A 12750-nucleotide genomic window follows, 5' to 3' on the forward strand; every position below is an offset into this window, starting at 1 on the left:
CCATGCTAGTAATGGATATGGATCTCAAGTCATCATTCATCTAGTGCTCTCTTCTAGTCTGGGTCTACTAGTGTTCGTCTTCTAATTTCTGGCTGAGGCTGGCAGGAGCGGTGCTTAAATTCTCTTCAGATAGAGGCCGCTCCTGTTGTGGTGCATCCTACTCAGTGTACTATTGGCTGACATCACCTCACAGCCTTCCCTGCGGTTACGTTCTTGCTCTTCTTGCTGGTGCTTGTCATTACACTGGAACAGAATTAGTTCACAGAGACAAACCCCCTGAAATGTGTTGTGTAACTACAGATAAGATGTGGGTCTGACTTTAAATAAATGTTAGTAATGTTAGGCATAATTTCTAAAATTGGAATCAAAAGCAAAATCACACAATGAGAGCTGCCAAAGTAAATACAAATAAAAAGAAGAGCCTAATATGAAAAGAGATTGATAACACAAAGTAATTTTTAATAATGCATGGAAAATTATGGTTGAAAATTATGAATTATTTATGAATAAAGGAGATGACTCAGCAAAAGGCAGAAGTGCTGCATCATCGATCTGCACACAAACAAACAATAGGTACAGACCTTGGCTGGCTTCCTGAATGCACTTTCACACAAACGCACACTCTCTTTCTCACAAGCACATGCCTTCTCCTTACAGTGTGTTTACTGATACAGAGCTGACAGTTAACTGGGCATAATGTAGGGAGACAGGCATGTGCATGTGAATGAGTGTGTGTGTGTGTGTGTGTGTGTGTGTGTGTGTGTGTGTGTGTGCATGTTTTTCCTACAGGTATAAAAGGAAAGTGCATTCTGAAAGCTAGCCAAGTTCCATACCTTTTGTTTGTTTGTGTGCCTATTTATGTCACAGTGCTTCTGTATTTTGGTGAGTCATCTCCTTCATTCTTAAATAATTCGTAAAGCAATTGTTGGAAACCATAGTCTGTGTGTTACATCAGAATCAACATTTATGATGTAAAAAAAAAAAAAGAGCCTTCCATCTGGAGCAGTTGATTTGATGTAGACTGAGTGCTTTCAGATAGTCTTAGACTGACAAAAAGATTGGAGAACTCAGCAGAATTATACCACAGGTTCACAATCACCACATGCCATATTATAGACAGTAATTTCTAGGAAGAAATTAGTTTCCTTCACTGTCTGTTGTTTAATCCATTTTATTTTTGCTTTATGTATTACAATGTTTGGGTTATGTAGCCATTTTCAAACATCTTCACACATTTCAGAGAAATGTAATTATAATACAAGCTACAGAGTAACCATTGGTTATAGTCACCAGAATAAAAAAAGAACAAAAAGGGAATGTATAATGTTTAACCCTCTTAAATATATATGTTTTGGGTTACAGTCATATAATTTCTAGGGCAAGTATGGTTGGCCTGACATATAACAAAGTAAAATAAACTTAAACATTATACAAGTGTAGGTCAAAATGGTAAGGAGGCAACAGTTTAAAACTTCATGTAATACAATTGGTTACCAAATTATTATGCTTGAGAGCTGTAGCCATGATTTTCAGCTCTGTGCTGATAGCAGCACACAGCCAAGCCATTTACTAGTGTGAGAGTGCCCTGAACTGTGGAACATCACCTCATCCCAAACAAGTCAGAGATAAACTTGTTGACTGGTAAAATCTATGTATGATCTACATGATCTAAGACATTAATACATATGTTAGTAAGGAAAGAAAGCATGATATTCTATTTACTCCATGTATGACGTTCATAACTGTTACTTTTGAAATATGAATTTTTACAATAGTAGCCTCACTTTAACAGTTATTACACAGAGTTTACAATAATAAAAATGAAGTAAGCTCATGTATAGATTCCCATCTTCCTTTCTGAAAATATACCCATTAGACACATTAACATAAAATGATAACATGCATGAGTTTTTTCAATACATTTTAGTACAACATCATACGTAATAATAAGTACAGACCAAGTCCATGCTCACTCTCATGAACAATTCTTTAATGCAGCAGTCAAGAAATGATCTCTTGATAAAAGTATTGAACTACGAAGATAAAGTCTGGAGGGGGCAGAGAAGGGGAAGGAATAGTAGCGTATGTGTGGGGAGAGAGACAAATGCTGTGTAGTGGAGTGTGAAGGGATTAGACTGCCAACAGGCACTGCATTAGGAGGTTATGTGGTAGGGAAGTGGGGAAAAAAGGAGCAAGAAAGGAGATGAGTGGGGAAAGGCGGGTGGATGAATTAGCAGAGGGCTGCAAATAAATAGGGTGGGAGATAAGAATGGGGAGGAGACAACAGGACAGAGGAGATGGAACCACACAGGTTTGTGTTTGACTTCTTTGCACAAGATGTTGCTACACACAGTTCAGTGCTTCCTTGCACTGGTAAATGTTTTGCCTGTGTGCTGCTGTTTGTACAGAATTGGATATCATGGCTAGAGTTCATAAGTCCAGCAATATGGTAAACCATTTTATTACATGAAATTTTTAACTATTGCCTACTTACCAGTTTTACCGGTACTTATATACTGTTCAGTTCTACTTTAACCACACATAGTCCATAAAATTATATGACTGTAACCTAAAACATGCACTTAATTGGTTAAATACTGTATGTGCACTTTTCATTTCATGTTATTCTTTTCTATATTATGGATACTGTAACCAATGGTTGCTTTGTACTTTGCATTCTGATTACTTTTGCTGATATGTATGCAACTGTTTCAAAATGGCTTCTCAGCCAAAGCATTGTAGTGTAGAAGATAAAAATAAAATAGAAATAGATATAAAAACAGGCAATGCAGAAAACTAATTTCTCTGGTTAATGTGACTGTGGTCCCCCCCCCCCCCCCCCAAAAAAAAAAAAGTTATTAGGAAAAAAGTGACTTCTAAAAAACCTTTATTTTAAAATACACAAAACAACAAATTAGTAAATATTTCTGGTTTACTTTTTCAACAAGTTTAGTGAGTAAACGACTAAAATTTGTTTTGAACTTTTATTTTGAATAGTGTGTAAGTAGTGTACCTAAAATAAAAATTGTATTTAATTCAGTATGTAAGATAAAAATCAATATTAATTCCACTATGTGTTCCACAGTTTTTAATTTTTTTTTCATATTGAGCTGACAATACACTAATTATTTTGTTAATGTTTCGATCCAACATCTATTAAAGGTTTTGAGTTATTAAATTTCAAAATACTAGTAAAAACTACAGTTCCTGATTGCCAGGTCCCCTTAAAACACAGTAAGTATTGATATTATTTGGTTTCTGAGCTATTCCGCAGGAACAACAAATGTCACAAACACACACACACACACACACACACACACACCAAATTTTTATATGTTTATTGTTTAGTTTAAACTATCTAAAGTTGAATGTTTGTTTGCATTTAGTTTCCACGCCAAGCAAAGCAACGAACACCTAGTGTCTGGTCGAGCAAATCATCTCTTAGCACCGGATTTCGATATCATGGTGGAAATATGATCAACACTTCAACAACACCAAGTCCTGATACAGGAAGAACATATCTCTTTGAAGGTACATAAATTATAATCTATTATTAATTAATTATAAATTAATATACACCAGCCATCAGTTTATGACATAGTTATTTTATCTACTTGCAACAGTTCACACCATAGTAATACCTGTAGTGAAAAGCTATTCTTATTTTTGTATCACAGGACTTATTGGCAAGGAACGCTCCAGCCTGTGGGACCAGATGCAGTTTTGGGAGGATGCCTTCCTTGATGCAGTTTCACAAGAAAGAGATATGGTTGGAATGGATCAAGGACCAGGAGAGATGATGGAAAGGTAATTCAGTATTCTCGTGATGATGTTAATAGCAAGGGAGCCACTGAACTTAATGACTCATTTGAGTGATGGATCAAGACCAACAGGATCATTTATCCTCAAAATACCAGACATTCTTAGCATATGTGTAATTTAACCCATGATGCTGATGTAAAGTCTAGTGATAGAAAATAATTCAGAGTAGCATCTCCCCAACATTTGTCAGTTACAAGTTAGAATGTTGAATGTTGTAATTGAGATCATCTGACTTTTTGTGTGTGTGTGTGTGTGTGCATGCGTGTGTGCGTGCATGTGTGGGTGGGTGGATGGTGCACATGAGTGTGTGCCTCTCTCAACAATTCTTATGCACTGTGAGTGATTATCTTTGCTCATACTATAGTTTGTTTTCCACCTAGGATATTGTAACTGATTTATTGTTTATTTTTAAGGGGACAAGATATTTATACAATAGATTTACCATTACCCAGACTATTTTGTATACAAGGGTGGGTTGAAAAGTTCTCAGAATGGAATAGAAAAAAAGTACTTACATCACTGAAACTTTTTTTTATTTTTCAATTTAGTCTCCTTGTACATTATTTCACTTGGCCCAATGATGTACCAATGCCCTGATCCCATCTCGAAAATTAGTTTCCTCCAGGCCTGCAAAATAATTGTCAACTCAGGCTATCAATTCTTTGTTTGAAGTGAATCTTCATCCACCATGAAAAGTTTTCAATTTTGGGATGAGATGGAAGTCTGATGGAGCCATATTAGTTGAATAAGTTGGATGTGGCAACAATTCATCATTAGTATCATGACACCCATCTTGCAAATAATTTTTTCATTTTTAATTCTTCTGTTAAAACATGATATACCCTTTCAGACGGGATCTGGCAAGCATGAACAATTTCACACACTTTCAATTGGCGATCCTCCATGACCATTTTGTGCACTTTTGCAATGATTTCTGGAGTAGCGACACATCTTGGCCAATCACTGCATGGATCATCATCTAAGCTTTCCCGACCAAATTTAAGTTCTTTTGTCCACTTGGCAGCAGTTGAATATGAAGGAGCAGAGTTCCCCAGTGTATTCTAGAAATTGACATGAATTTTGCTTTGTTTTCATACCTTTCTTTACGAAGTACTTAACCACTGTTCGAATCTCGATTTTTTTCCATCTTTGGAAATCACTATGCAGGAACAACAACAGAGCCACGTCACTGCCTCAGCTCTCTTCCAAGAGCACTCACGTGGCATGTGTTTACAGGTAACAGTCCAATGAATATCACCTCTCATGGTGATTCTGAGAACTTTTCAACCACCCTCATATCTTCTGGTATATGGTATCAGATTTCTAAAAACATTATTACTTCATGCCTTTGATGCAAATACCTCACCAAAACACATAGCATTTCAACTACATTTGATTGTGAAAGTTACACTCTCTTGGCAAGGCAATGTGTCACAATCATTAGTGTAATTGATGTGATGGGCTCTGCATTGATGAGAGATTAATACATAGTTTTTTCTCCATTGTATGAATCAAAAAGCAGCTAAGATGGACAACTCTGTCTGATGTATGACTTATTAGACAGACCTTAAGTAAAGATAATGGCTAACAATGAGCTGAGTTTGCACTTTCTTTGCCATGTTTAGTTTTTGCATCTCATAATTGATGTCTGAGACCAGTTTTGTTTGCCAGCTGCTCATGCAGAGAAGGGCCACCGTGAAATTCTGTCTAAACATCTGTATGTCAGTTTCCCTTGTCTAAAATTTTATTCATGCACTACTTTATGGAACAAAAATAAGCAGTTATTTGTGCTACCTTTGTTTGTACTTATTTTGCCAATGTGGTTGATTGATGCTTGTTATAACTTCAGCTCCTGACCTCTCCTTGATTTCCTCAAGCTTCATCCTGTATGTCCCCTTGTTTTTCCTCTTTGGCTTTCATTTTCTTCTTTTTGTATGTCTTGATTTTTGTTTTGTCCTATTCTTCTCTTTTAGCACTCTATTTTATCTTACATTCCTCATCTTATCCTATCTTCTGCTTCTTTTTCCCCTTTGTTTCATCCTCTGTCTCAAGTTCTTTGCATTCTTCTGTTTCCCCTCCTCCTTTATAGTTAGTGCATTTAACTTGTGTGTTTTCATTTTAGTTTTATGAAACATTATTTGGTGGTGTTCATAATTTATTGTAGCCTGCTTTACATGTACATCTACACCTGCATACTTACTCTGCAAACTACCATGAAATGCATGGCAGAGAGTATGTCCCATTGTACTAGTTATTAACATTTCTTCCCATTCAAGTCACTTATGAAATGTGGGAAGATTGATTGTTTGGATGCCTCTGGGCATGCTGTAATTATTCTAATCTTGTTCTCACAGTCCCTATATGAGCGATACATAGGGTATTGTAATATATTCCTAGAGTCATCGGTTAAAGCTGGTTTGTGAAGCTTTGTCAATAGACTTTCTCCAGATAGTTTACATTAATCTTCAAGTGTCTTCCAGTTCAGTACCTTCAGTATCTTTGTGACACTCTCCCATGAATCAAACAAACCTATGACCATTATTGGTACCCTTCTCTGTATATGTCCAGTTTCCTCTGTTGGTCCTTTGGTACAGGTCTCACACACTTGAGAAATATTCTAGAACTGGTTGCATGAGTGATTTGTAAGCAACCTCCTTTGTCGACTGATTGCCCTTCCACAGTATTCTACCAGCAAACTAAAGTCTTCCACCAGCTTTACCCATGACTGAGCGTATGTGATCATTCCATTTCATTATCCCTACACTGTGTCCGCCCCTGGTAGCTGAGTGGCCAGCGCGACCGAATGTCATGCCTAATGGCCTGGGTTTGATTCCAAGCTGGGTCGGAGATTTTCTCCACTCAGGGACTGAGTGGTGTGTTGTCCTTATCATCATCATTTCATCCCCATCGACACGCAAGTCGCCGACTTGGCATCCACTCAAAAGACTTGCACCAGGCGAACAGTCTACCTGACAGGAGTTCCTAGCCACACAAGATTTCCCTTTCTATTTCCATCCCTACACAGTGTTACACCCAGCTTTTTGTATGAGTTGGCCGATTCCAGCAGCAAATCATTGATATTATAGTCAGTGGATAAGACATTTTTTTGTCTTATGAAATGCACAATTTTGGATTTGGGAACATTTAAAGTAAGTTGCTAATGTCTGCACCTCTTTGAAATCTTGTCAAGGTCTGACTGAATATTTATGCAGCTTCTTTCAGATAGGACTCCATTACAGATGACTGCATCTTCTGAAAAAGGCCTGTGGTTACTATTAGTATTGTCTGCAAGGTCATTAATTTACAACATAAACAACAAGGGTCCCAACATACTTCCCATGGGCTCACCTGCAGTTACTTCTACATCTGACCATGACTCTCCATCCAAGATAACATGCTGTGTCCTCCCTACAAAAAAGTCCCCAATTCAATCACAAATTTCACTTAATACCCCATATGATGAAATTTTTGACAATAACCATAGGTGTGGTATTGAGTCAAATGCTTTTCAGAAATCAAGAAATATTGCATCTGCCTGACTGCCTTGATCCAAAACTTTCAGTATATCATATGAGAACAGAGTGAGTAGGGTTTCACATGGTCAGTCTTTTTGGAATCCATGCTGGCTGCATGGAGGAGGTTATCCTGTTTAAGATACATAATTTTGTTTCAACTTAGAATATGTTCTAAGCTTCTACAGCAAATCAATGTCAAAGATATTGGATGGTAGTTTTGTGGATCACTACCACTACCCTCCTTGTAGACAGGTTTTATCTGTGCTTCACTTGGAAGTTCTGTTGGCTTGCTATGAACGTTTTTCTTCTTTCAGCTTCTCATCACCAAGTTCTTCTTCATACTTTTTGATCTTTTTAAAATCTTCTCTCTTCCCCTAGATTTCTTCAGTTCTTGTTGGTGCAATCTCCATTTTTTTGCAGAAACCTTGTTTACCATCTGTATTTAATTTCTATGTTCATTTGTACCATATTTCATACTTGTCTTGATTCTTGATCATTCTAATTCTGAATTGGTAGAACTCAACAGAACTCAAAAGACTTTAGGTGTTTGGAAATTGCCAGCATTATCACTTTTGCAAGATTAATAGTGTTTATGCGTTGTAGTAACCATTAGGTAGTGAATGTTGTGTTGTGCTATCAGTTTGTAAGTTTCAGCTAGAGTAAAGAAGCAATTTCTGATTCCTCATGGGATGGGTACTATGACTCCTCAGAGAAAAAGAGTTACAGTGCATAGTAAAGTTCCTGTCACTTCTGCATTTGTAGATATTCATTAAGAAGCCCAAAGTACACAAGTAATACTAGCACTGTATGAGGAACGCAGAGCTCGTTCACCCGCACATTGCTCCTCTCCATCTGGCAGTTCGTGTGCTAGGAGGTGGTTGCATCTTATGCTCTATACACCTACTTCTGTTAGCAATCAAGGAAACTACCATGAATAGTAATCTCTTTAAAAATGCCCATGCTGGATTATTCATGTCAACTTAAACCATTTTTTCCTTGTTCCATCTTCTGCTTGAATATTCTGGTGTAAACTACTAATTGCGTTGTTTTATGATTTTCTCCTATTACTTTGGAAATTTTATTTTGTATTCTCAAATAAGTTTACCTTCATTTCTTGTTTTACGTTTATCATTCTTTCAGGTCAGACTAGAGTTGCCATAAATGTTTGTAGTAAAATTGGGACAAAATCCACAGAAATCCAGTCACAAGATGTGTATGAGGAGGAACTTCAAATGCCTGGAAAAATGAACCTATATGTTACTAGGGAGAATTATACTTTGGTATAAATATATTTGAAAATAACAAAATATAACAAAAGTTACTTGTGTACACAATGTTTACACAGATTATTTGATTGGCCAGTCATACTTCTCAGATGATTTGACAGCTCTTAGAAGATCAGTTTCTTTACTTCATGAATATAAATTTCTGCACATCTCACTTGAAAGTACACTTTAAGACACCCTCAGTTGTTGATACATCCAAACAATTTCATTCCGTAGTGCACTGAGCTCCCATTAGTGAAAAATTCTCAACATTAGAATATGTGCTACAACTGAAAACATATATTGGCATGTCTTTTGCAATTCAGGCTTCTTAATGTTGAACGCTGTGTTTCTGAAAAATTCCAACCATTTGTTCTGGGCAGGTAATACTACTGACTTCCAGTTATCCTCTGAAAGTTTCAAAGCCAGAAAATTCTCCAATGCACTTACTGATCAAAACATTCCTGACTCATACATATCTACTTCCTTTCCTTTTAAATAAACCAATGTCCTTTCTGTGTCTTCCCATTCCACTAATTTAGTCAAAGACATCCAATCAAATATGTCAAAACCTGAAAGTTGAAGAGACCATTTTGCAAAATAAGTAATGGCAGTCTCATAAAAACTCTTTTAGGTCACCGTGAAATTTTTTGATGGTTATTTCAGAACAATGATCTGTATTTTTAACATTTCTTTACCTTTCATACCTAATACCAACAGTTTTATTTCTCTTGTAATGGAATTATTGTATTCTCAGTAATGACCTTCACTTCAGTCACAGATAAGTTACTACTCTCAATTTCCTTTATTTGTTTACTAAAAAACTCAACTGATGGTGAGTAAACCAAAAGTAAGTGTCACTTGAAGGGGCAAAGAAAAATTCTGCTGAGATCTTTGACATTTTTTCTTCTAAGAAAAAGACAGTTGTAAGTTTCTCTTGACTGCAGGAATGAAAGCCAACCATCTAGTTTTAGAGTGTGACAAATGTTATCTGTAGCAAGTAGGCACAAATACACAAAAGTCAACACATTCTGATGTTCTGATTGTGTAGATGGAAAAATAGTTAGAAAGTTTCACCACAATTAGCTAGATACCTATACATATTATAAAAGTCGATGTATGCGTATATGTGTGTGCCACATCTCCTCCTAAACCAGTAGACTAATTTCAACCATCATGTTCAACATATCACTTACTGTCTGAAAATAATAGCTGTGTGTGTAAGAACCACCTGCCTATCAAGAGGATGGGGATAAAAAACCAGTGTAGTCCACAATGCATGAACAGCCGTACTTTATTTATCCAGTATTTGAGAATAAAAGCACTTAGTGGCTTGCAATAAGCTTTACGCATGATTTCAAACCTTTATCAAACTTTTTCTTGCTGACTACCATCACAAAGTGATGAATGGAAAGAAGTTTATCAATTAATATGTTTTCGCTGTACCATACATGCAGCAAAACTACCAAATGTTTTAATTTATTACTTCTTTACTACTTAATATATTCATTACACATTTTGCTGACAGTGTTTACTTATACAGCTGAATGTACTGGCAAAATTATTTCATTGTATGACACACAGTTCAGGAGATATGACATCATAAACTCTGAGATACTTGAAAAACTGTCGCATTGTACATGGTATTTGAATTCATTGCTACTTTGCTACTACCTTTATTCACAACACATTCTGCAGACAGTAGCGACATATACAAATGGATGTAACTGCAAAATCATGTCATTGTACATCTCATTGTTCAAGAGATAAGATGTCATAAACATCGAACTCCATGAAAATGAAACTGCGGGGCAAAATTTGATATAGATGTCTACAAATACATGTGAAACATATTTGACATATACATGCATGTTCAAAACCATGGGTGAAAAGCTCATCCTAATTCTTGGAATGATTTCAACAAAATTTGGTTCACATATTCGATATGATCTGTAAAGAAATACTGTCTTGATAAGAACCATGAGGATCCTGTTGTGGTGGTGGTGATAATGTAGAGAAAGAAGGGGGGAGAATGAGATGGATGGACAAAGAGGGAGAACAAGGAGATGGACACAGATAGGAGAGGAAGAAGACAAGGACAGTGAGGGTAAAAGGATATGAACACAGAGGGAATGAGGAGGAGATGGACAGAGACAGGGGATGAAAGAGATAGGCAGACAGAGGAAGGAGGAAAAGATGGACAGGGAGAAGGGGAGGAGGAAATGGACAGAGAAAGGAGAAGACAGGCAGAGAGATGGGAGAGGAGGAGATGGACAGGGACAGCGGGAGTGGATATACAGATGGGGGAGGGAAGAGCAAGTGACAGAGGAAGGGGTAGTAGGAGAAACACGGAGAGAGGAGCAGGAGGATATGAACAGTGTGTGTGTGTGTGTGTGGGGGGGGGGGGGGACAAGGTGACAGAAGAAGGGGTGGCGGAGATGGACAGTGAGGGGGGAAGGAGGAGGTGGACAGAGGGAGGGGGGGAGGAGGAGATGGACTGATAGATGACTAGAATAATACATATCTGGGCAGTGCCGGCTTCTTAGGTAGTCACAGAAACTTCTGCAGCAGCTGAAAAAGTGTTACATAAAATGTGTGCTGGACAGCCACTCTTTCCAAGTTTTGTTTTTAAGCAACTGAATATGTTGTTTTCACCTGTATGGTTAAACCCTCTGAGACTGATGTTGCAGTTGGGAGTGCTGAAGTGCATAAGCTGGATATAGTCTCTGATGTTTCATTTTATACAGTATCCAGCTTAATTAGTTTAGTTTTCATCCCTTCACCTACATCAAAATACTGAACTACCATAGGAAATAATTTCATTGCTTTGTGATTGCCACTATCAGTTGCAAATCTGTACAGTGCAGCTTTATCAAATCCAAGATGCAAGTGGTTACAGAATGAAGAACAAGAATATGTTTGATTAGTGCTGTGGCCTTTGTTCTTCCAAGATTTTGCTTTTTAGCAATCCCAGAATTGGCATACATAACTGAACACAGTTTCGTTTTCCAATTAAGTGACTTAAATGAATTGGTGATGTTTGCTGTTCTGAATGCTGTTGTCAGTTCAGTAGAAGTAGTGAGCATTTCCTCTCTTGTGTGTGGTTGTACAAAACAAGTTGAGAGTTTTGAACTGGATGCCTGTCATTGAGTAGGCCTGCTTCTTTGATAATTTTGGGTCTTAATGTCATGATTTATGTCAGATTTTGCACTACGTATAATTGAAAAATAACAGGAACAGAGTTTTGCAGAATGCTTACCCATCTGTGTTGCCTTGTTTTATGAAAGACCATATTTCTGTGTATCCATCACTAAAGAGCACTTAAATTTTGCTTTTGGCACCATGAAACAATAACAATCCACACATTATAATTACACATAGAGGCAATGCAACAGTAGACAAATTAGTATAACTCAAGTTAATTAAGTGAATAATGGTTGCTATACGAGTTACCAACTGCAATCAGATAAACTACACCTAGTATGAGAGGAAGCCTCAGATGGTCGCATATATTTTATGTACCATATTTACCCGATTATAAAATGAGTTTTTTTCTCATATTCCTCATTTGATACATACAGGGTTGACTGATATTCCCAGATTAAACAACTGCTACTGAGGTCAAGGTTTTTACATTGTTTAGTGGAGTATATAGGAGTAGTCTTACATTTATAGGGGTTGTACATTTAGAGATGAATCTTTGGTTATTGAGTTCATGTACAGATTTATTTTGAAGAATTCAGGAGGGCAGCACTCAGCAAATGATACTCGCATTCCAGCAGGCTTGACATTTCTGGATACACCAAAGTGCTTGATACAGTATTGACATTGCTTGAACAACTATGTGACATTGACTCACATGGTGCTAGTGCAAGAGATATGTGAAAAACTATGAACTAGTCACTACAACAATCTATTGCCCAGATTAAAATCTGACAATTTTGTGGAACACAGGAGGAAATAGCATTCAATTCTATCATCTCACAAACTTTTGTTTACTTGAATAGGTTTGCAATAGCCATTCTTATAAATGAATGGAAACCACGTAAAAACATTGACACCTCTGTTTAGATAAAGGCAACATTCAGATAAAGGCAACATTCAAAAACGGAAATGTTGAAATAGTATTTGACTCGGAACTGGAACTA

At 36.9% G+C, this 12750-nt stretch overlaps 1 protein-coding gene across 1 annotated transcript in view; it reads left to right on the forward strand.

The window, feature by feature from the left end:
- LOC126176184 (MAP kinase-activating death domain protein) overlaps positions 1 to 12750 on the forward strand; it is a 545775-nt gene that overhangs the window by 362179 nt on the left and 170846 nt on the right. The window contains exons 30-31 of the mRNA XM_049923326.1: positions 3387 to 3531; positions 3678 to 3807. Coding sequence (XP_049779283.1) covers positions 3387 to 3531; positions 3678 to 3807 — 275 coding nt within the window. The remainder of the gene's footprint in view (positions 1 to 3386; positions 3532 to 3677; positions 3808 to 12750) is intronic.

Source organism: Schistocerca cancellata, chromosome 3, assembly GCF_023864275.1.
Source record: "Schistocerca cancellata isolate TAMUIC-IGC-003103 chromosome 3, iqSchCanc2.1, whole genome shotgun sequence".
Taxonomy (NCBI): Eukaryota; Metazoa; Arthropoda; class Insecta; order Orthoptera; family Acrididae; genus Schistocerca; species Schistocerca cancellata.